At 43.3% G+C, this 24,475-nt stretch overlaps 1 protein-coding gene and 1 long non-coding RNA gene across 4 annotated transcripts in view; one reads left to right on the top strand and one right to left on the bottom strand.

Moving 5' to 3' along the window:
* LOC122543460 (uncharacterized) overlaps window positions 1–20,680 on the top strand; it is an 82,243-nt gene extending 61,563 nt beyond the window's left edge. The window contains exons 2-4 of one of the 2 annotated variants that reach the window (XR_006310032.2): window positions 6,907–7,338; window positions 10,490–11,002; window positions 20,518–20,680. This is a non-coding gene — a long non-coding RNA (uncharacterized LOC122543460). The remainder of the gene's footprint in view (window positions 1–6,906; window positions 7,339–10,489; window positions 11,003–20,517) is intronic. The other variant, XR_015751240.1, reaches the window with a different exon arrangement.
* Window positions 11,048–17,175, bottom strand: LOC122543461 (uncharacterized). 2 transcript variants are annotated; one of them, XM_087974261.1, is made up of 3 exons: window positions 17,143–17,175; window positions 16,153–16,250; window positions 11,048–15,203 (listed from the first exon to the last, which is right to left on the bottom strand). In XM_087974261.1, exon 3 carries the CDS (start codon window positions 15,111–15,113, stop codon window positions 14,367–14,369), a length of 747 nt encoding a protein of 248 aa, XP_087830387.1. In that variant the 5' UTR covers window positions 15,114–15,203; window positions 16,153–16,250; window positions 17,143–17,175; the 3' UTR covers window positions 11,048–14,366. The 2 variants fall into 2 exon arrangements, with proteins under 2 accessions (XP_087830387.1, XP_087830386.1); XM_087974260.1 differs by lacking the exon at window positions 17,143–17,175 and adding an exon at window positions 16,710–16,905.
* Window positions 20,681–24,475: the final 3,795 nt, after the last annotated feature.

The following is a 24,475-nucleotide window of genomic DNA, read 5'->3' as shown; positions in this document are numbered from 1 at the left end:
TGAGCTGTTCTCAATTGTCTCATGATTGGGGACATTTGCTCCCTAATGATTCTGTTCAGCTCTCTCGTGATTTTGAATCAGATCTACTCTTGGCTTTCTTGCGTCCATTGCAAACAGTCTTAACTTCTCCAATCTATCTTCAAAACTGAAATTCTTCATCGCTGAGCCAGTTCACATGAACCTTCTCTGTACTTTCACCACTCCCATCACAACCGTCCGAAGGTGTGGTGCTCAGAACTGGAAATAGAACTTCAGCTGATAGCAAACGTCTGTCTTCAATACCACCTCCTTCTCTGGCCACTAATAATAACACCTCAGATATTTTATGTTTTATTAACGCTGCTCCTTTAAAGTTGTACCCTTTATCTGCATGTTCATCCCCCCAATATTTATGACCTGATACTTCTCCACATCAAACTTCATCTACTTCTGATCCATTCGCCTGACTAACCTAGCTAGTTGAAAATGTGTTGCTGGAAAAGCGCAGCAGGTCAGGCAGCATCCAAGGAACAGGAGAATCGACGTTTCGGGCATAAGCCCTTCTTCAGGAACCTCGCTAGTTGCTTTTTTTAAATAAAATCCCTACCATGTGGAAATTGGCCATTTGCCCAAGTCAAAACCGACACTCTGAAGAGTATTCCATCCAAACCCATTCCCCTATCCTATATTTCTCCTGACTACGGCACACTGAGCCTCTTGCTGAGATATTTGTATCGTCGATAGTCACAGGTGAGGTGCCGGAAGACTGGAGGTTGGCAAATGTGGTGCCACTGTTTAAGAAGGGTGGTAAGGACAAGCCAGGGAACTGTAAACCAGTGAACCTGACGTCAGTGGTGGGCAAGTTGTTGGAGGGAATCCTGAGGGACAGGATGTACATGTATTTGGAAAGGCAAGGACTGATTAGGGATAGTCAACATGGCTTTGTGTGTGGGAAATCATGTCTCTCAAACTTGATTGAGTTTTTTGAAAAAGAGGATTGATGACGGCAGGGCGGTGGATGTGATATATGTGGACTTCAGTAAGGCGTTCGACAAGGATCCCCATGGGAGATCGATTAGCAAGGTTAGATCTCATTGAATACAGGGAAAACTAGCCATTTGGTTACAGAACTGGCTCAAAGGTAGAAAACAAAGGGTGGTGGTGGAGGGTTGTTTTTCAGACTGGAGGCCTGTGACCAGTGGAGTGCCACAAGGATAGGTGCTGGGTCCTCTACTTTTTGTCATTTACGTAAATGATTTGGATGCGAGCATAAGGGGTACAGTTAGTAAGTTTGTGGATGACACCAAAATTAGAGGTGTAGTGGACAGCGAAGAGGGTTACCTCAGATTACAACAGGATCTTGACCAAATGAGCCAATGAGCTGAGAAGTGGCAGATGGAGTTTAATTCAGATAAATGTGAGGTGCTGCATTTGGGAAAGCAAATCTTAGCAGGATTTATACACTTAATGGTAAGATCCGAGGGAATGTTGCTGAACAAAGAGACCTTGGAGTGCAGGCTCATAGCACCTTAAAAGTGGAGTCGCAGGTAGATAGGATAGTGAAGAAGGCGTTTGGTTTGCTTTCCTTTATTGGTCAGTATACTGAGTACAGGAGTTGGGAGGTCATGTTGCAGTTGTACAGGACATTGGTTAGGCCACTGTTGGAATATTGCGTGCAATTCTGGTCTCCTTCCTATCGGAAAGATGTGAAACTTGAAAGGGTTCAGAAAAGATTTACAAGGATGTTGGCAGGATTGGAGGATTTGAGCTATAGGGAGAGACTGAACAGGCTGGGGCTATTTTCCCTGGAGCGTTGGAGGCTGAGGGGAGACCTTATAGAGGTTTACAAAATTTTGAGGGGCATGGATACGATAAATAGACAAAGTCTTTTCCCTGGGGTCGGGGAGTCCAGAACTAGAGGGCATAGGTTTAGGGTAAGGGGCAACTTTTTCACGCAGAGGGTGGTACATGTATGGAATGAGCTGCCAGAGGAAGTGGTGGAGGCTGGTACAATTGCAACATTTAAGAGGCATTTGGATGGGTATATGAATAGGAAGGGTTTGGAGGGATATGGGCCAAGTGCTGGCAGGTGGGACTAGTTTGGGTTGGGATATCTGGTCGGCATGGAGCGGTTGGACCGAAGGGTCTATGACTCTGACTCTATTTGGTTTCTGGAGCTTTTTCCTTATTATCTTCTAAACGGATCTAGATCAAACACATGGATTTTCCAAATGCTCAGCTTCCAGCAGTTTCCTGTTACAGGATGCTTGTCTCTTCAGCTATTCCAGATGTTTTTCTATTTCCCCAGGCCCTGACTTTTCAGAGACTGCTAAACAAACAGTACCTTTATGCTCTGATTGAACTTGCACACACTGCCAGTCTTTCTGGGATGGTTCTGTCTTTTGTGATACTGGATTCCCGCAGCGAGGCAACAAATCCTCTTCTGCCCTTTTCTAATGCACTGAAAAATTCTGAAGGAATTTAAGGACTTTATTTAGATGCATGTCAACAAAACATCAAACCTAGAATCAAAGGTAAACGGGAATGTAGAGTTGATGTTGCGGTTAGATTGACTTTGTCCCATGAAGATGTGGGTGTACCTTTTAAGAGAGTTAAAAGCAGCAGAACCACTGGACACAGCACCAAGTGTTCTCAATAAGGCAACAATGTTATACTGGGTCGAACAACTCGATTAGTTCGTTGCCTGGAGCGTCGGAGGCTGGGGGGTGATCTTATAGGGGTTTACAAAATTATGAGGGGCATGGATAGGTAAATAGGCAAAGTCGTTTCCCTACGGTCGGGGAGACCAGAACTAGAGGGCATAGGTTTAAGGTGAGAGGGGAAAGATTTGAAAGAATCCTAAGGGGCAACTTTTTCACACAGAGGGTGGTACGTGTATGGAATGAGCTGCCAGAGGAAGTGGTGGAGGCTGGTACAATTGCAACATTTAAGAGGCATTTGGATGGGTATATGAATAGGAAGGGTTTGGAGGGATATAGGCCGGGTGCTGGCACGTGGGACTAGATTGGATTGAGATATCTGGTCGGCATGGACGTGTTGGACCGAAAGGTCTGTTTCCATGCTGTACGTCTCTATGACTCTATGACCTAACCTACACATCCCTGAACACTACGGGCAGTTTAGCTTGGCCAATTCACCTTAACCTGCACATCTTTGGACTGCGAGAGGAAACCGGAACACCCAGAGGAAACCAACACAGACACTGGGAGAATGTGCAAACTCTACATAGGCAGTCGCCCAAAGCTGGAATCGAACTCAGGTCCCTAGGGCTGTGAGGCAGCACTGAGCCACCATATCACCAATGAAGTTTCCACATTATCCTCATAATCTACTTTGCTTCATGTAATCCACATATTTTAAAATTGGCCCCGTATGCCAATGTTTATATCATTAATATTGTGAAAATCAAGATTCCCAGGAATGAAACCAAGGCGACTCCTGCTAGATCCCATTTGTCAACCAGAAATTTATCTACGAGCCAGTACTCTGTTTCCTTTCACTCAGCCATTCTATACTTTTTCCCCCAATGAACTTAAACTTTGATCACAGGTCTGTTGTGGGACACTGGGTCACAAGCCTTCTGGAAGTCTTGGTCCACGTCAACAACTCAACCCCTTGTGCTCAAACCCCCTCAGATATGGAGACGCCGGTGTTGGGCTGGGGTGGACAAAGTTAAACATCACACAAAACCAGGTTAGAGTCCAACAGGTTTATTTGGGAGCACTGTTCCTGCTAGCTGCCTGACGAAAGAGCAAGTGCTGTGAAAACTAATAGTTCCAAATAAACCCATTGGACTATAACCTGGTGTTGTGTAATTTTTAGCTTGGCCAACCCCCTCAAGCTCAACTGCTTATACTGCTCTTACTTAAGCCACTGTGAATGGTCCATACACTTTGCTTGCTATCTATGGATTCAGTCATTCTATACCTTGGTCTCACACCATGGTTCTTAATGGGAGGGGGGAGAAAAAGATGTAGTTTTGTTTTATGATTTGGAGGTGCCGGTTTTGGAATGAGGTGAACAAAGTTACAAATTACACAACACCAGGTTATAGTCCAACAGGTTTAATTGGAAGAACTGGCTTTCAGAGCGCTGCTTCTTCATCAGGTAACTATTCGGGCAGGATCGTAAGACACAGAATGTACAGCAAAAGATCACAGTGTATCATTTTAGTTGTATGACACTATGATCTTGTGCTATAAGTTCTGTACCTTATGACCCTGCCCCACTAGTTACCTGATGAACGAGCTCTGAAAACTCATGCTTCCAAATAAACCTGTCACACTATAACCTGGTGTTGTGTGATTTTTAACTTTGTCCACCCCAGTCCAACACCTCCACATGAAGGGAGGATTGACAAATCAAGCCAAGCCGAGTAGTGTTTTGTGGAATTCTGTCCCAGACTGACAGCGATGAGCTTTATAAACCAACAGGGTGGTGGAAGCAGAGTATTGATGGATCAGAAACTCAAAGCAAATATAACATCAATGTCTGTGAGAATCACTCAATGCATCAGGGCCTAAATCTGAACGTCGAAGGAAACAGATTTTGTTGTTCTGTCTGTGGGAGAAGATGTGCCGTAACAGTGTGACTGCACTGAAATACCACAAAGTCTGGTCAAAGCATATCTAGAGAATTGTGTTCTGTTCTGAGGTGACTCAGTGGTTAGCACTGCTGCCTCATAGCGCTAGGGAGGCAGGTTAGATTCCAGCCTCGGGTGACTGTCTGTATGGAGTTTGCACATCCTCCCCAAGTCTCCGTGGGTTTCCTGCGGATGTGCCGATTTCCTCCCACAATGCAAAGATTGTGCAGGTTAGGGTGAACTGGCCATGCTAAATTGCCCATAGTGTTCAGATATGCAGGTTAGGGGCATTAGTCAGGAGTAAATATATAGTAGTAGGGGTGGGGAATGGGTCTGGATGGGTTACCATTTCAGAAGGTCAGTGTGGACTTGCTGCGTCAATAGTCCATTTCCACACTGTAGGGATTCTATGAAAGCTTCGGACTGATTTGATGCCCTTGCAGCATAAATTTCCCTGAGTGTAAACTGAACTCCAATGTTTAGTTTATGACACAAGATCACACAAGAGTGACAATGCAACAAAGGGAGCTATTCAACCCAATGAATCCAGGCTAGCTCTCTTTAGCAATCCAGTGACACCCATTCCCTTGTGTTCTCCCTGTATGCTTGCTTTATATTTTTCTCAATTGCTGGTTAAGTTTCACTTTGAAATCAATCACTGTTCACATTCACTTCCCTCAGAGTTCCAGGCATCACCATTTGCTGTGGAAATATTTTCTCATCACATCCCTGTCTGTCGGTTACTCAGAAACTTTAATCTTTCCTCATTCTGTGCACAGTCAGCTTTTGGGAAATGATTGTCTTTTGCTAACTTTAATCAGTTTATAAATCTTGTATGTCTGTGAAATCTTCTGCCACTCCCCTTTACTGAGTCCATTCTGATAAATTACCCTCAGCATGCCATAAAGGGCACTTACACCTTTTGTTAAACTGTGACCAGAATTAGACATAGCACTTGAATTGTGGCTCACTGAGAGCTTTAGAAACGTTCACCATTACTTTTTCCTTTTGATCTCAATAGCAATATTAATGCAGCTCAAGATCCAATTTGTTGCTGAATGAATATATCTCATGACCTTCAAAGACTTGTGTACATGAAACACCAATCTTTCAGTCCCTGCTCTCTATATAAAATTGTCCCATTTGTTATATACTACCTTTTCCTACTGCTTCTGCTAAAATACGCCATCACATTTTGAAGGAGGTATTCAATGGAATTCAACGTTAGACTTTGTTCAAAGTTTTTCAGACGTGATTGGTGTCTGATAGGGGAGTTAGACAAACTCTTTCCATTGAGTTGGAAATCAAGGATGAGCAGGCCTCGTCTCAACATAGTGTTAGGTTACAGCACCTTTCCAAGTGTTTGAGATCCTGACAACTCTCTGTTGGTGCAGAAACAGCTGAACTCCATGAGGCAAAGGTTCAAAAGTGACCAACTGAGAGGTGTTCCTTGACCTCCCATTGAGCTTCACTGGAGCAGTGTAGAAGGCTAAGTACAGCGTGGGAGTGGAGCAGACTGAATAGATATTGCTCTGTGATGTCATCACACAATCTGTGCTTGCTGCTCCCAGAGTGGAGGAGATCACATTGTGAGCTGTGGGCAAGTAATTAAATTGGGGAAAATATAATTGAATCATTGTTTGCTTTCACCTTTAAACTTTTTGAGGACAGCTGAAGAATTATCAATTATAAAATGCAGTAAACTGATTGCCGGAATCCTAAATCCTATCCCAGCTGTAGATAAAATAAACCCCAATTTCAAACTGAATATGGGGGTTCAATCCTGGATGTGATTAACCGCAAAATTCAACTCCTGGAGCAACTTCTGGTCTCACTGGGTCAAATGGCTGACTCCTGCTCCCACGTTTCTATAGTTCACGATATTTCTCAGCGGACTGAACAACAGATGAAATGCCTTCTGAAACATGGAGGGGGTGAATCATCCCTCTCCAGCCTGAACCTGCTGCTGAGTATCCTGGAAGTGATGCTTTTCCTGTGCAGGAGCTGCTCCAGTCCTTCTAGCTTGGTGAGTTTGAGAGGTTCTGTCAACATTCTCGTCAAACTGCGGAGAGATGAAGCCGTCTCCTTCCCCACTCCACCATCTTTGTTCTCTGACACAGTTGTCCAGACTGGGTGATGGATTCCCTTTCCTTAAGGATATTACTGAAGTAGTTGGGGTTTCACAAAAATCCAGCAGCTTTCTTGATCACATTATCCTCTTCCCAACCCTGCAAATTAACAGATTTATTCAGCTGATTTGTTCCATCCTTCTGCTGTTTTTGTGAGTTCTTAGTCACATTTCCATATTTCTGTTTGAAATTCAGTTCAAATTCAGAGTGAGCACAGAGATTCAGCAGGTCATCCCAGTTGCTGTCACATCGGCGAATCCACACTGGGGAGAGACCCGTCACCTGCTCGGAGTGTGGGAAGGCATTCATCAGATTATCCCACCTGTTTCCTGATGAAAGGCTTTTGCCCGAAACGTTGATTTTCCTGCTCCTCGGATGCTGCCTGACCTGCTGTGCTTTTCCAGCACCACTCTGATCTTCAGCTTCTGCAGTCCTCACTTTTGCCTAGATCATCCCACCTGTTATCCCACCAGCGAATCCAAACTGGGGAGTGACCCTTCACCTGCTCCAAATGTGGAAAGGGAGTCACACAGTCATCCAATATGCTAACGCACCAAAGAGTTCACAAGTAACAGCAGCGATTGAATTTTGCAGTGAATCATATTTGGAAGCGAACCTATTCCATTGGTAAGTCTTTCTGCTGATGTTAATGAACTGCACTTCAGGTATAGGTTTCAGTTTTCTGGATAAATGTCAGCTTTGGATTAAACATAAAATATGTGAAGATTTTTAAAATATCTGTAACATATGTACATTACTATTGAAGGGTTCTCCGTCTCCCCTGCCTCCTCCACCCTGACCTCCCACAGCATCGGTGAGGAGTTCATGAAGCTTCCTTGTCTCAGTCTCAGTGACAATGTGATCATCCGTCTCTGCTGTGTCCTTCTCGTCCACAGGCTCACCAGGCCAAACACCCTCGCAATTTTCTCCTTGCATTATTCAGGAACTTCCATCTCACTCCAGTTTTCTCTTGTCAGGCCCTACCAAAGCTTATCGTGACCTATTCTCACTGAACTATCGACCGTCTAACTCTTCTGTGTTCACTGATGTTGTTAATGGATTTGTCTCTCTCTCTCTTGGTTCTCCTCGTCTTCTTTAAACCCATCATCATGCAACGTAAGAGAAAGCAAACTTTGACTCAACCATCCTTACAAACCCTTGCCCTGTCTGCATTGTCCCTTTCCTCTCTGAAGCCACCTTTGGTGTACCCCCAAAGGATCTATCGTTGCCCTCCACCTACATGCTGCCATGAGGTGACACCATCCAAAAGCGCCATGTTTAGATTTTCATGTGTACGCTGACAATGCCTAGCTCTAACTCACTACCGTCTCTCTTCATTCCTTCAGCGACGCTATATTTTCAATTTCCTTACCCCACATCCAGGAGGCCATGTCTTCAGTCGTCATTATAAATTCCATCCCCTAATTAACACTCTTCACAGTCTTGCTCTCACATCTGACCCAAGATGAACTTCCACCACATATCCACACAATCTCTAACCTTATCATTTGCCTCCTTATCTGCTGCCGAACCCCTCATCTCTGTGTATGTTGTCTTAGACTTGATAATTCCAATGCATTCGTGACCAGTCTCTCACATGTTCATGCAGCCCCAGATCTGGAAGCGTAAGATCAACCAAAACTGTGCTGCCGGCATCTCACACAAGACCCCTTCTCCCACCACCTCTGTGCTCACTGATCAACGATAATTTATATCCTTGTTATTAACACTTACTGTGGCCTTGTTCAGCTCTATCACTGACACTTGCAATTGCATCAACTTCCAAAGGATCTGTCCTTGTCTCATGTTGACCCCTTTAGTCCCCCCCCGATTTTAATTTTTTCAGTAGTGGTGTCTACGCGTGTGTGGGAAACTCTGAAATTTCTTTGTGGCTGTACAGGATCTTGGTATGGCCACTTTTGCAATACTGCATTCAGTCTCCCTGCGATAGGAAAAACACTGTTAAACTTGAAAGGGTGCAGAAAAGGTTTACAAGGATGTTGCTAGGTATGAGCTGTTAAGAGCGGCTGAGTAGGATGGGGCTGTTTTTCCTGAAGGGTTGGAAGCTGAAGGATGACCTTATCGGGATTTATGAAATCATGTGGGGCATGGATAGAGGGAATAGCCAAGGTCTTTTTCCCAGGGCAGGGGAGTCCAAACAATAGAGGGCATAGGGTTAAGATGAAAGGCAAAAGATTTAAAAGGGGCCTAAGGGGCAATGTTTTTACACACAAGGTTATGGAATCAGCTGCCAGAGGAAGCAGTGGAGGCTACCATTGCATTTAGAAGGCATCTGGATGGGTGTCTGAATCTGAAGTGTTTAGAAAGATATGGGTCAAATGCTGCGAAATGGGACAAGATTAATTTAGATATCTGGGCGGCATGGACGAGTTGGACCAAATGTTGAGTTTCCATGCTGTGCAACTCAATGACTCTCTCTTAAATAAGGATACTTGCTGAAAATGGCATCGCCAATAAGCACCTTTCTAATGTCACTTTCATTGACTCGGTGTCAAATGCTTCTACTCTGAAGCTTGGGAAATTTTATTGCACTTTTGAGATGTGTAAACTTTGGAGGTGCATAGACAGGGTTGAAGGAAAAAAGCTTTACCCACCAGGTGGAGGAATCAATGATGACAGTCAAGGGGCAAGAGTTTTAGAGGGCATGTGAGGAACTTGGTTTTGAACCTGAGGGCAATGGGATTCTGGAACTTGCTACCTGTTAGGTGCGGTAGAGGCAGAACATTTAAGAACTATTCAAATGTACAGCTGCAATGTCAACGCATGCAAGGTGATGTGCCAAGAGCAAGTAGCTAATTAGATTAGATTCCCTATAGTGTGGAAACAGGCCCTTCAGCCCAACCCGAACCTCCGAAGAGAAACCCACCCAGACCCATTTTCCCTCTGACTAAAGCACCTAACACTGTGGGCAATTTAGCATAGCCAATTCACCTGACCTGCACATCTTCGGATTGTGGGAGGAAACCGTAGCAAACCCACGCAGAAATGGGGAGAACGTGCAAACTCCACACAGACAGTTGCCCGCCGCTGGAATTGAACCTGGGACCCTGGTGCTGTGAGGCAGCAGTGCTAACCACTGACCCACCGTGAAGATGTGAGTTCACTGCACTTTTAAGAGAATGAAAAGCTAACATAACTACGTGACGGCACTAAACATTCTGAACAAGATATCATGTAACCTTTTGATCCAGCAGCTCATGTAGCTAGTTGCCTGGAGACAAAAATAAATTTGAATTCAGCCAATCACTTTAAATTATGTCCCCCCCAAAAAATACCAAACTCCAATCAAGTTTGAATTCAGCATATTGACAATATTAAAACCAATGACACAATCTAAGGCTTTGGGAGTAGAAGATCAGGAAGAATTAAACACAGAACTCTGTGAAAGGTACCTGTCCAGAGAGTTTGCACAGAGGAAAAAGAACGTCACCTACCTGGAGAGCAAATCGACAGAGGAAGATACAATAGGTGGCTGGTTTTAAACTTTTAATTTTGGTAAATCTTAATCAGGGGTTTTATCGGACTACTACTGTAGAAGAGGAAGGTAAAAGATAGGTTAGAGAAAGGAGTTTGGAATAGTTGTTAGTTATTATTATCTGTGATACTTTAAGAAATAATGTTAATTTTTACTTTAAATAGTTCTTGGCTTCTCAAATTTTCACAGATTACTGCACCTTGTCTGTTTTGCTGGTTGAAATTAAGCAGAAGGGTTTACCCTGTGACGTAACATGAAGTAATTGCTTTTTAACTGTTGCAGACTCGATAGGCCACCTCAGTATCACAAACTTTCCCCATTCCTGAAGAAGGGCTTATGCCCGAAACGTCGATTCTCCTGTTCCCTGGATGCTGCCTGACCTGCTGCGCTTTTCCAGCAACACATTTCCAGCTCTGATCTCCAGCATCTGCAGACCTCACTTTCTCCACCTCAGTATCAACGTGCCAGTGTCTTTCCAGTTCAACTAAACCACTTCCTACAGTCACCACATTTTTCCGGACTCTCCTCACTGTGACACTCTTGTGTCTGGAGTGGCCAGATGGTCAACTGAAATCTCATGCTCTAGCTATGGTTTCATCCGACTGTGAACACTGGTGTTTCCTTCCATGTTCAACATCTGACGGAATTTCAATTATGATAAATCTGACAACTCGTCCTGATCCTGTTGTGATGTTTAGTTTCAGTTTCCCGAATACAAATCTTTGTTTTCAGCGTCTGATTTAATTGAATGAAAATGGCAGAAAGGTGAGAGAGGCACAAAAAATGCAAAGGTAGGTTGTAAATTTTGGGGGGGGGGGGGGTGGAGAGAAAAATAACGTACTGTGATGTTGAAATTGCTTCCTTGTCTTTCCTTCCATTATACTGTCACTCTGCCTCATTAATCAGATATTGGTAATGAAAGGCGAATGCAGCTCGATGGACAAGTTTTCTTCATTCTGAACAATGGCGGAAAGCTCCTCCCATCTTTCCAAACATGGCTGCCTCCAGAAATGGTGGCCTCACATGAATAATTTCGACCTGTGCCCCCAATAGAGATGGTGACCAATCCCCAGGCCTTTCTCTGGGGAAGAAACCTGGAGTCGTTGTCCCATTTCACTGCAAGCAGAGGACCGACAGGGGTTTGCGGGTGACAGAAAATATTTTGAAAGCCAGTCCGCCATCCATTGGCTGATCCATTGCTTACTCCGATCCCCCTCATTCTCAGCCTCTGTGGAGTTGAAAAACTGACCACTGACAACCTGGTGAAGGATTAGGATGACGTATGTGGTTCACGGTAACTAGTAGTGGACAGGAACTATGCATGCTCCAACTCACAACAGGGATGAATGGAATAGATTTAATGTCATGTGTTCACATGAGTACAGTGAAACGTTTACAAGTTACCACTTACAGAGCCATACTAGGTAACAGGGTACCTAGGTACAGATTATCCAGTACAAATTCACAGGGGAAAGAAATAGAAGGTCCTGCATTATAGATCTTCAAAATTACAAAATGATTGAAATAAATTAGAAAAATAAAGAAATAAAAAGTTCAGAAGAAAAGTCTTCCCATGATCATTCAATAAAGAACAAGGATCCATGCTGATTGAGGGCCGCTCCACATCAATAGGAAGAGAGGGGGCAGGAGTGGGTGACTACTTGGGAGTAGCTGGTACTCAACTAATCAAAATTAATGAGGGGCAGGGCTGAAGGACAGTGAGAGTGTAGCTGGTCATCCAATCAAGGGGAGTGAATAAGCAGCAGGCCCAATCATTCCTTGACCTTTTCTGACCTGAGGAGGATGACCTCACCTGATCTTTCTTGTTCCCCAGTATGATGTGGGTTGGACCAGCGTTTATTGCCCATCTCTCTAGTTGCCCTTGAGAAAGTGGCAGTGAGCTGCCTTCTGGAACCGCTGCAGTCCATGTTCTGTAACTAGATTTATAATGCCCTGAGAGAGGGAATTCTAGGATTTTGACCCAGTGACAATGAAGGAATGGAAACAACTTTCCAATTCAGGATGGGGAGTGGTTCAGATGGGAACTTGTGGGTGGTTGTGTTCTCATATCGACCAGCCTTGTATTTTGAGACAAAAAGTGCTCAGGACTTGGATGGTGCTGTCTTAGGATTTTTGGTAAATTCCTGCAGTGCATCTTGTATATAGTATGTGCTATTGCTACTTGGTATTGGTGGTAGAGGGAGTGGATACTTGTGCATGTGGTGCTAATGAATTCAGCTGCTTTGTCCTGGATGGTGTCAGGTGTCTTGAGCATTATTGGAGCTGTACTTTTCCAGGCAAGTAGGGCATTTTCCACCGCACTCTGACCTGTGCCTTGTAGATGGTGGACATTCCCTGCCTACTTTCAAGTCATCAAAACATGTAGCACCGATATTGTCATTCTATTTGTTGAAGTTATTGATATGAATTGTAAGAAAATTGAGGTCCCAGTACTGATCCCTATGTCACTTCACTGCTGACCAACATGAAAATCATCCAGCTATGTCTACTCTCTGCTCCCTGTTATCTAATCAATCCTGTATTCAGGTTAATATCACGCTCTTCCTTCGAAGCTTTTTGTGTCATCACCTTTTAAAATGTCACTTAGAAATCTCACACAATTGGGAGGTACATTTTGCCCGTATTGATTCCTCAAGGATCACTAATAAATTTCTCAATTGCTATTTCCCTTAGTAAAACCTTAGACTCTGCTGCTTGCATTTTGATTTTCTAAGTGTCCTTCTCTAACTTCCTGAACAGATTCTAACAACCTCTCTGAAATACATATCAGGTTCAGAAGACCGTTGATTGCTGCTTGCTGTCTCTTGATTAGAGGAATTATATTTGTGATTTTCAAAATTGATGGGATCTTCACGGAATTGTGAATATTTTGGAAAATTAGGACTAGGGCATGTAGAATCTCCACAGCTACCATGTCTCAGATCTCAAGATGCAGGCTCTCAGGTTCTGGGTACATGTCAACCTTTAGTCCTAATCATGATCTCGGTATCCTTTCCTTGATGATTGTGATTCTTTCAACTTTCTCGCTCCCTTTCATGCCTTGATTTGCTGTTATGTTTGTGATGTTATTTATATACAATGCAGACACCTAAAAATATCTGCTCAACATTTCTGTCAATTCTTTAATACCCAATATTCATTCCCAAACTCATCCCGTAGAAGAATAATACACTTTTCATTTTAGAACACTAGCAGAACCTCGATTTTCATATTTCTAGCTAGTTTATCTCATACACCCACATCAATTATTTTTTAATTTGATTTAAATTTTTGTTAAATTCATTCTTATCTTCATACAGTTATAACTTTCTTTTAATTTTATGCGCTCTTAGTTTGGTACAGATGTGCAGCGTTCTCCTAGAAACTCTCTTTCACACCGGAAAGTAACTTTGCAGGATGTAATGAAATATCTTGGGGTGTGGCTCAGTAGTTAGCACCGTTGCCTCACAGCACCAGGGTCCCAGGTTCAATTCCAGCCTCGGGTGACTGTCTGTGTGGAGTTTGCACGTTCTCCCCGTGTCTGCGTGGGTTTCCTCCCATAGTCCAAAGATGTGCAGGCCAGGTGAATTGTTCATGCTAAATTGCCCAAAGTGTTAGGTGCATTAGGCAGAGGGAAATAGGTCTGGGTGGGTTACTCTTCGGAGGGTCGGTGTGGACTGGTTGAGCCGAAGGGCCTGTTTCCACACTGTAGGAACCTAATCTTCTTAAACATCTGACACTATGTCTCATTCAGTCACCCAGGAAATTCATTCCGCAGTTCAGTTTAATCACTTATGTCTTCATACCCTGGCCCTCGCCTTTATTTGACTTCCCAAATCTAGTCTTAGACTGACTTTTCTCTCCATAAACATGAATGGGAAATTCCATCTTGCAGTGATGACTGTTACTGAGAGGCTGCTTCATTATGAAGACATTAAATCAGGTCACGCTTGGACAGAAAAATCCAATCACTGCATTTACTTGTGAACTTGCTGCATCTCAATGGGTGGGACAACTGAGTGAATTCCTTCCCACACGCAAAGCAGGTGCTGTGTGAGCATGCTGATGTGTCAGCAGAGTGACTAACACAGTGAGTCCCTCACACACTCTGGACAGGTTAATGGTGGTTTGTGATCATGCTGATGTGTCAGCAGACAGACTAACACAGTGAGTCCCTCACACACTCTGGACAGGTTAATGGTGGTTTGTGAGCATGCTGATGTGTCAGCAGAGTGGCTAACAGAGTGAATTCTTTGCCACACTCAGGGCAGGTGAAAGGCCCCTTCCCAGTTTGAACGTCCTGGTCTGATAGCAGCTTGGATGAATGAGTAAATTCCTTCCCACACTTGGAACATATGAACAGTCTCTCCCCAGCGTGAACCCGCTGGTGACTCAGCAGGGAGAATAACTCAGCGAATCCCTTCCCACACTCAGGACAGGCCAGTTGTTTCGGCTGAGTATGAATTTTCTGGTGTTTCAGCAATCTGGATCCCCGAGTGAATTCTTTCCCACACTTGGAGCAGGAGAATGTTTCCCCAGTGTGAGTTCGCTGGTGTACAGAGAGATGGGATGATCGCCTGAAACGACTCCCACAGTGAGAACATCTGAATGGCCTTTCATCAGTGTGAACACGTTGATGGGACAGCAGGTTCCCAGTACTTTTAAAGCACATCCCACAGTCTGGACATTTAAAAGGTCTCTCATCGGTGTGAACCCGCTGGTGTCTCAGTAAGTCAGATGACAAGGCAAATCTCTTCCCACAAACAGAGCAAAAGAACGGCTTCTCGCCAGTGTGAGTACGTCGGTGGGTTTCCAGCTGAGATGGATATCTGAATCCTACTTTGCAGTCCACACATTTCCATGGTTTGTCGCCAGTGAGCTTATCAACACTGTTTTCTCCATCCATACTCAAGATTCTTATCAGGCTATGGTAAATTCAGCAACTTTGTCAGCTCTGATGTGACGTTTGCGTTGTAAATCCTCCATCTTAAATGTTCTGTGAAATTGAATTAAAGCATAAAAAAGAAACTGAAAGAGAACTCTTGAGAGAAAACAGGCAGGTTGTGCAATTAACTGAATGAATGTAGTAACGTGTGGGGCAGTACATTGAACTCTCCTGAAGTGTTGAGACATCCAAAACTTTGCTGCTTATGGACTATCACCAAGTCTTGTTCACCCAGCACCCTGTGCACAATGATCGACAAAGGTGATTAATAAGTACCAAAACTTAAAATTGCTCATCCCAGCTTTCCTTCATAGTTGTCATCATCCTATCTCTAATCTCTGTACTGGAGTATCTTTGTGCTCATCAAGTTTAGGCCATTTCAGCATTCCCAGTTTTAATTGCAACTTACTTGGTGGCTTTTCCAGGCCTCAAGCCCTGGAATTTCCTTCCTAAACCTCTCCAACTCTAACTCAAATTTCTCTTAAGATATTTATTAATGTTACCTCTCAGATTAAGCTTTTAGTCACTTGCTCTAACATCTCCTAATGTGGCTCAGTATTAAGTTCTGCTGTCTAACGTTTGTGTGAAATTCCTTGGATTGTTTTATTATTTGAAAAGCACTGTACAAGAACAAATCATTGTTGCTGACTTGGACATACAATAATGATTCTTCATCATTACTGAGAAAGTAGCTGGTAAATCTTTTACATGCAGCATTGTGGGAACACCTTCACCACACAGACTGTAATAGTTGAATAAAGATCAACTTCCCAGAGCCAACTGGGAACTGAAAATATCTTCCATCTTGCTTGTGATGTACAAATGCAAAGAATAACCTTTAAAGATATACCTACATAAAATGGATTCAAAACATTTATAAGAAATATCTGGCTGAGTCAAGCACTCACTGATCACAAGAAAGCTACAAAACAGAGATCTATGTTTATGGGTAAGAAGGTGTGAGGAAGAATTTTATGAGTGCTAATATCTTTGAACTTACGTTCAAAAGCCGATAAGACTCAGGTTGACTGATCCTGGCAGCATTCGATGTGATGCCTGTTTGAAATTTCCTGCCCTCAAAAATCCTCTTTCAATATTCTGTGAAAGTAAATTGCAAAGTTATCACTGTCAGTCCAGGATAAGGAATGTGAAGAGCCAAACACTTCAATCATTGAATCCCTTTAGTGCAGTTGAGGCCATTTGGTCCATTGAGTTTGCACCGACTCTCCAAAGCTCATCTCACCCAATCCCCGTAATCCAAAATTCACCGTGGCTAATCCACCTAGCCTACACATCTGTGGACTGTTGAAAGAAACTGGTGCATCCAGAGGTAACTCATGCAGACATGGGTAGAACATATGAATTCCACACAGACAGTCCCAGGTGCTATGAGGGAGCACTTCTCCTAGTTTGCTGTGTGCAAATCGTACCAGCCTCAACCCCTGTAAAATGGCACTCCAACATGTATTCCAGTAGGAATTCACAATAATCCCTCCTCCCGACGCAGGATGGCCCCACGTGTTGCCAGCTGCACGCTATCCTCTTTGCAGGAATCACCTGTATTCAGCATTGTGAATCTCTGTGCTGGACCTTCATGCGGCTGAATAAAGCCTTTGGACTCGTGGTGCAGGACGAACCATGAGGTAGCAGGAAAGCAGAACTTGCTTCCTTTTGTGCAACCCCGCACCGCCTTCCCAATCAGACATTGGGCTAATGCAGCTTAATGGACCAAGTTGTCAATCCATTCTGAACAATGGGCAGCAAACCCCGCCCACTGTTGCCCCAGAGCACGAACGGCCGCACATGCGCCCTGCTGCCCAGCTCCCCCACCCCACAGAGAAGGCTGACGTCACCACGCGGTATAAAATTAGGAGCTGGGACCCAGTTCCCTGCAAACGGCGAGACCGTTTCAGATTTGTAATTCACGGAAGACGCTGACGAAGTCTCTTTCCCCCCCCCGTTCGCTTCCTCCGTCCCGTCTGAACCTCACCCTTTACGGAACCGACACAAACAGTCCTCCCTCCGCAGGACCCCATTCCGCGCATGCTCTATACGCTGCACGGCACTACGCCTGCGTCTCGCTCTGTTTTGTGACCAGGTTACATTCACCGCCGCACTGCATGCTGGGTTAACAGCACGCCATTTAATATCCCTGAAGAAGGGCTTATGCCCGAAACGTCGATTCTCCTGTTCCTCGGATGCTGCCTGACCTGCTGCGCTTTTCCAGCAACATATTTTCAGCGCCATTTAATATGCCAATCTAGGTCTCGACTATTTTTTCAGTTTTAAGTTCTTCCAAATTATGGATTGAAGTTTAAGTTTTTAAATCTTCAATTTTAAATGTTCTAGACGCTAAATAAAAAAGTTCAGAAGCGGCGTTTATAGTGATAATCATTTGAGGCAGAGACTGATGCAATAATACACGCAGCATCTTATGTGTTAAGGATCATTGATGTAAGTCGTAGAGTTATACAGCGCGGATACTGCACATTTGAATAAAAAGTATGGATGTCAAATATAGGAGAAATGGTTAGTAGATTTGTAGATGACACCAGAAGTGGTTAGTGTGGTGCACTGTTCAGAAGGTCATCTCAGAGTAGAATGTGACCTCGACCAAGGAGTGTCAGATGGAATTTAGTTTAGATAAATGGGAGATGTTGCATTTTGGTAAGGCAAATCAGGGCAGGATTTATATATTTAATGCCATGATCCTGGGGAGTGTTGCTGAACAAAGATGTTAGGTGCAGGTTTATGGTTCCTTGAAGGTAGACAGGTCACAGGTAGACAGCTAGTGAAGAAGGTTTAGTACAATTGCCTTTAATAGTCAGTGCATAGAGAACAGGAGTTAGGCTGCCATGGTGTGGCTGTACAGGACATTGGCTGGGTCACTTTTGGAATACTGTATTCAGTTCTGGTCTCCCTCCACAGGAAGGTCTCCTTCCTGTCAGCATAATAGAGGGCCAAAGGACCTGTACTGCACTGCAATGTTCTATGAAGGGTATTGTTAAAATTGAAAGAGTGTAGAAAAGATTAAAAGGATATTACTGGGTTTGGAAGGTTTGAGCTAGAGGGAGAGGCTGAACAAGCTGGGGCTATTTTCTCTGAAGTGTCAGAGGTTGAGGGGTGATCTTGTAGAGGTTTGTAAAATCATGAGAGGAGAAGTGGATATGTGAATAGCCAATGTCTTTTTTCCAGGGTAGGAGTGCCCAAACTAGGGCATAGATGAGAGACAAACATTTACAAAGACCTAAGGGGCAACATTTTCATCTTGAGGGTTGTATGTGAATGGAATGAGCTGCCAGATGAAGTGGTACAGGCTGGCACAATTTGTTTAAAAGACATCTGCATGGGCTTATGAATAGGAATAGCATAGATGGATTTGGGTCAAATGCTGGGAAATGGGGCGAGATTAATTTTGAATATCTGGTCAGCATGGAAGAATTTGACTGAAGGATCTGTCACCACGCTGTATCACTCTCTAAATTACAAAAAGCAGTGAACCCAGCACTGATCCTTACATCACACAGACGGACACAGGCTTCCAGTCTGAAAAACAACCTTCAACATCACCCTCTGTAGCCTATCCCCAGGGCCATTTTGTATCCAAAGGCTTGCTCTCCCTGAATACCATGTGGTCTAACCTTGCTAGCCAGTCTACCAAGTGAAACCTTGTCAAATGCTTTGCTGATGCCCATACAGACAATACATTGCTCGGCATTCACCATTATTCTTTGTCACTTCAAAAATTTCAATCAAGTTAATGAGACACGATTTTCGATGCCCAAAGATATGTTGGCTATCCCTAAACATTCCTTACCTTTTCAAATGGGTGTACAGACCCAGTGCCTCAGAATTTGCTCCAGAAATGTTCTCTCCACTGACTTCAGGCTCATCGGTCTATTGTTACCTGGCTTTTCCTTACCACCTTTCTTGAAGCATGGCCATTGGCCAGTCCTCCAGCATCTCATCAGTGACTAATGTTGATACAAATATCTCAACAACAGGCCAAGCAACCACTTTCCTAGATTCTTGAAGAGTTCTAGAATGCACCTAACCAGGTCCAGAGGATTTATCCACCTATAAGCATTTCAAGATATCCAAACCTCCTCCACTTTGTTTTGGACACTTCTCATTATAAAATTAGAAAACACCCATGCCATCTGTTGCATCTGTCCAGTTGTCCAAATTACCATGTTATTTGATTTATTTCCCTGACTTTCTTTTCATAGCGTTGCACATTTTTCATGTTCAAATAAACATGCGATTCCCTTTTGGATTCCTCAAGTAAATCTGCCTGCACCAGATTCCTGGGTTGTGCTTTCTAGATCCCGACCATGTGCTCTGCCTGAAAAAGTGTTTTTGACTTGTGTACGTTTAGCCTGTTTTACTAATTACTTTCATCTTGCCCTCTAATATCCAATCCATTCATGAGAAGAAACATTTTCCCCTTATTTATTCTATCCAAACTCCTAGGAGTTTGAATGTTGTACTCAGATCTCCTCTTGACTTCTCTCCTCCAGGAAAACAGCCCTAACTTCTCTAATCTATCTTCATGTTTCAAATTCTTCATCCATGGAACTATTATTTTAATCTTCTTCTCTCCAATGCTTTCAGTTTCTTCCTAAAATGTGGCACCACAAACATACGCAATATTCTACCTGAAGTCAGATTGGTGATTCTTTTCAGTTCAACATCATCTGCTTGCTGTCACACTCTTATAGCATTTATTAATACATCTTAGGACATTGCAAGCTTGATTGAAAGCTTTCACACTTTCACTGATTAAATATAGTCACTCTGGTCCTGCACCTCCTTTACATTTAAATCCTATAATCTGTATTTTCTTTGCATGCTCATTGAACGAAAACATATCAGCACACACCTCCCGTATGCACACCCACCGACTAATTTTTTTAAGTTCCTTTGAAATTCTATAGCATTCAAACCATATCTTACCAACAACCACTATTGTCTATCTCTATCAGTTTCAGAATTCAGTAAGATATCTTGTCATTTCCAGCATGGAATTTGAAAGCAGATTCGTAGAACTTCTGTCTACTTTTAGCTAAAGCCTGTTACGTACCTTCTTGCAGGGCATAGAGTCATAGAGATGCTCCTGAACAATATATTATCCTAGTTCCACTTTCTTCAGCTTTAAAGTAATGATTGAAATACTCACTTCTACAATTTAAAATAAAATGCACACAGCTAGAGGGACTGGTATAGAATAATATGCAGTGTGCACATATGTGGAACTAGTATATTGGAGAATCAGGATGATTAGATCTCACCGTACGTTACACTGCCATCTGTAAGCTTATCACTTTGGAATGCCTTATATTCCTTCTCTTTGATTTATAGGTAGGTTGGATTTGTGATCAGGCTATGTTACAACAAGCAGTCTGGTACCAGGAAGAGCAGAGGGAGCTTGGAACAAGGCCAGGCAGAAGCTGTAAGAGAATAAGACAGTCAATAAAATTTTATCAAGAATTGCAATGGGAAGAACACCAAAGTAGAAAGTTACGTTCAACTTATAAATTCTGAACAAGAAGGGTCACTAGACCTGAAATGTTAACTGCTTTCTTTCCATCGATGCTGCCAGACCTACTGAGCCTTTTTCACCAAATTCTGATTTTGTATGAGACCGTAAGATGCAGGAATAATAATTCATCCCATCAACTGTATTCTCCAATTTCTCCATGGCTGATCTGATGACACTCAACTCCACTTTCCTGTCTCATCCCCATAACTCTTGCTTAATTATTTAAAAAAAAAACTAGTTATCTCAGTGTTGAATGTACTTATCGACAGATCCCCCAACAGCCCTTTATAACACAGAAGTATCACTCCTGAGAGAAAAAAAAGACAGCATGTGAACAAACTTGTCCATGCTGACCAAATTGTCCATCTACTCCAACCCCCTTTCCCTGTAGCTGGCCCATGTCCTTCTAATCCTTTCCTATCTGTACTTTTGTCCAAATGCCTTTTAAATGTTGTTAGTGTACCCACCTCGACCATTTCCATTGGCAGCTCATTCCATATGCGTACCACCCTCTGTGTAAAAAAAGTTGACCTTCAGGTTTCCTTTTATCGTTTCTCCTCTAGCCTTAAACTGATGGCCTCTCGTCCTCTAGATTCCCCAACCCTAGGAAAACCATTGAGTGCCTTCACCCTATCCTTGCCTCCCATGATTTCATACATTTCTATAAGATCCCCTCAGTCTCCTACACTCTCAGAAAAAAAAGTCCTAGCTTGTCCAACCTCTCCCTATAACTCAGACTGTTGAGCCCAGGCAACATCCTTATAAGTTTCTTCTGCACTCTTTCCAGTTTAATAACATCCTTCCTATCGCAAGGTGACCAAAAGTGAACACAATACTCCAACTGCGGCCTCATCAACGTCCTGTACAATTGCAGCATAACTTCCCCAACTTCTGTATTCAATGCCCTGACTGATGAAGGCCAGTGTGCCAAAAGTCTTCTTCACTGCCCTGTCTACCTGTGTCTCCACTTTCAGAGAACTGTGCACCTGAACTCCAAGGTCCCTTTCTCCACTGCAATCATTAAGGTCCTACATTTCACCATGCACTCCTACCTTGATTTGACTATCCAAAATGCCAGATCTCACAGCGGGCAGCATGGTGGTACAATGGTTAGTGCTGCTGCCTCACAGCGCCAGAGACCCGGGTTCAATTCCCACTTCAGGCAACTGGCTGTGTGGAGTTTGCACATTCTCCATGTCTGTGTGGGTTTGCTCTGGTTTCCTCCCACAGTCCAAAAATGTGCAAGTTAGGTGAATTGGTCATGCTAAATTGCCCATAGCGTTAGGTGCATTAGTCAGAGGGAAATGGGTCTGGGTGGGTTGGTCTTCGGAAGGTCGGTGTGGACTTGTTGGGCTGAAGGGCCTGTTTCCACACTAAGTAAACCAAATCATATCATCTAAGTAAACTCCATTTGCCATTTTTGGCCCACTTCCCCAACTGCAATTTTCAATAACCTTCTTCGCTGATCACGATACCACTTATTTTAGTGTGTTCGGCAAACTTACAAATCATTGATATAGATAACAAACAGCAATGGGGCAAATAGTAAACCCTGAGACACTCCACTAGTCACAGGTCTCCTCTGCTTCTGACCATCAATCTAATTGTATATCTAGTTTGCCAGCTCCCCCGATTTCATGTGACCTAATCTTCCAGAGAAGCGTACTATTTGGCACCTTATCAACACCCTTACTAAAATCTACCATCTTGCCTTCATTAACCTTCCTTGCTATTTCAAAGAACTCTAATAAATTTGTGAGGAATGGTCTCCCATGCACAAAGCCATGTTAAGTACTCCTAATCAAACCCCATCTTTCTAAATGCATGAAGAGCTTATCAGTTGCACTGATAGCTGAAATCTCCTCCAACCGAAAGCACAGACAAGCCTTCATCATTCCACATTTAGATGCTCATGTTATTCAGGCCCTGATGCCTCTCTCAGATTTTGATTTAATGTTTGAATTGAGTTTCCTGTCTCTCAGTGCTTTGCATTCACTGCCCTAAAAGTTTACAAAACCCATTGCTATCACCAGGGACAAACATTTCTCTTGGTTTAAGTTTGCTGACTATAAATCCTGCCACCTAACCATCTCAGAAAGGAAGATAATTTGCACTCTTCTCCACCTCACTCCACATTATGTGCATGTGCCCTATAAAGATGGTGGCAATAACCCATGCCTGACCAAAAGAAAAAAAAATCATCTATTCTGGACTGTTTGCTTCACGAGCGGTATCAGTAGATTCAGATTCAGAATCTGCAGTTACTCTGGGTCTTAATGAAGTTTCCCTGAGCTATTTGCAGACTTCCTGCCCATTCAGTTTCTCACTCAAACGTTTCAGCAAATGTGACAATAAAGCTAATTCTAATTTTAATTCTAATTCATCAGTAAGCTTACATGGTGAGGAAGGACAGCGACACAGCTGTGAGTATATAGTTCAGGGAATTTGGTGGCAATGTGGCATTCGATGCAGACGGGAAGAGGTACAATTTGCTTGCTTTTTTATGCTCATATCTTTGTAAGGTTTTCTGAACAACATAAATTGAAACCCAGGATCAGGGTTCCAGCAAAAAAAAATGGAGTGACATGAAAGCATAATTTCATTGTTTGTTGATAGCTACTAATTTGATTATATGGTACAGGTTACTTTCAGATTGAAGGTAAGTAGGGGAAATATTTGTGGAGGGGTACAACATTCCTGAAAACCAATGTAAGGACTAAATAATTAAAAGAGAGATGCAAGGCCAAGAAACATGTTGTACCTACATGGTATGGGAACTGGAACTCCATTCTGGTTCATAGTGACCAAGTCTTGGAAGCCAGTCAAAACTGCAAATACTATAAATCTGAAACAAACACACAAATAGCTGGAAAATCTCAGAAGATCTGGCAGCAGCTGTGGAGAGAGACCAGAGCTTATATTTCCGATCGAATGATCCTTACCCAGAACTGATAGTTCTGATTTCTCTCCACAGCTGCTGGCAGGCCTGCTTAGATTCTGTAGCAAGTCTTGGTGCTCGAGAGTCGATGAGCCGGAGTCTGAGCTCCGAATACTGCGACACACTAGAGGTAGAGTGTTACCTGCATGCTGAGTTTCAGGAGGTAGTCATACTGCCTAGATTAACTAACTCGATTCAGTCAGGGACAGGAGGGTGTGGGTATGAGCGAGGCATGAATATAGTGATGTTCATGTCAGTTGTGGCCTCAGAATCATGGAGTTGTACAGCACAGAAACCGACCCTACTGTCCAACTCGTCCATGCAATATCCTAAATTAGTCTAGTCCCACTTGCTAGTATATTGCCCATAACCATCTCAACACTTCGTTTTCATGTAAGATGCCTTTAAGTATTGTAATTGTACCAGTCTCCACCACTTCCTCTTGTAGGTCATTCGCCTCTTCCCATTTCCTGGGAAAAAGCCCTTGGCTATTTGCCCTATCCATGCCCTTCATACTTCAGGGGAAAAAAAAAACACCCCTTCCTATTCCACATCCCCCTGTAAACCAAATGCTCCATCCCTGGCAACATCCTTGTAAATCTTATCTGCACCCTTTCAAGTTGATCAACATATTGTCTATTGCACGGAGATTTGAAAGCAGTATTCCAAAAGTGGCCTTGTCGAACAGCTGAGCAGAATCAAAGAGCTGAATGGCATATTCCAGACTCTTATTCAGATGTTCATGTGCATGGTCATATTGAAGCTTTCCACTCAGATGTAAGCATGAACAGTAGACCTATAAGTAAAAGGTTATACTTTGGACTGAATTCAGTGTGGCCTTTG

Source organism: Chiloscyllium plagiosum, unplaced genomic scaffold (genome assembly GCF_037043375.1).
Source record: "Chiloscyllium plagiosum isolate Xiang-an unplaced genomic scaffold, Cpla_swu_hap1 HiC_scaffold_27, whole genome shotgun sequence".
Classification (NCBI taxonomy): Eukaryota; Metazoa; Chordata; class Chondrichthyes; order Orectolobiformes; family Hemiscylliidae; genus Chiloscyllium; species Chiloscyllium plagiosum.
This window is presented reverse-complemented; position numbering and strand designations above follow the sequence as displayed.

Bases quoted from the DNA above. Each gene is read 5' to 3' on its own strand.
- LOC122543461 (XM_087974261.1), bottom strand. From the start codon at position 15,113: ATGGATGGAGAAAACAGTGTTGATAAGCTCACTGGCGACAAACCATGG.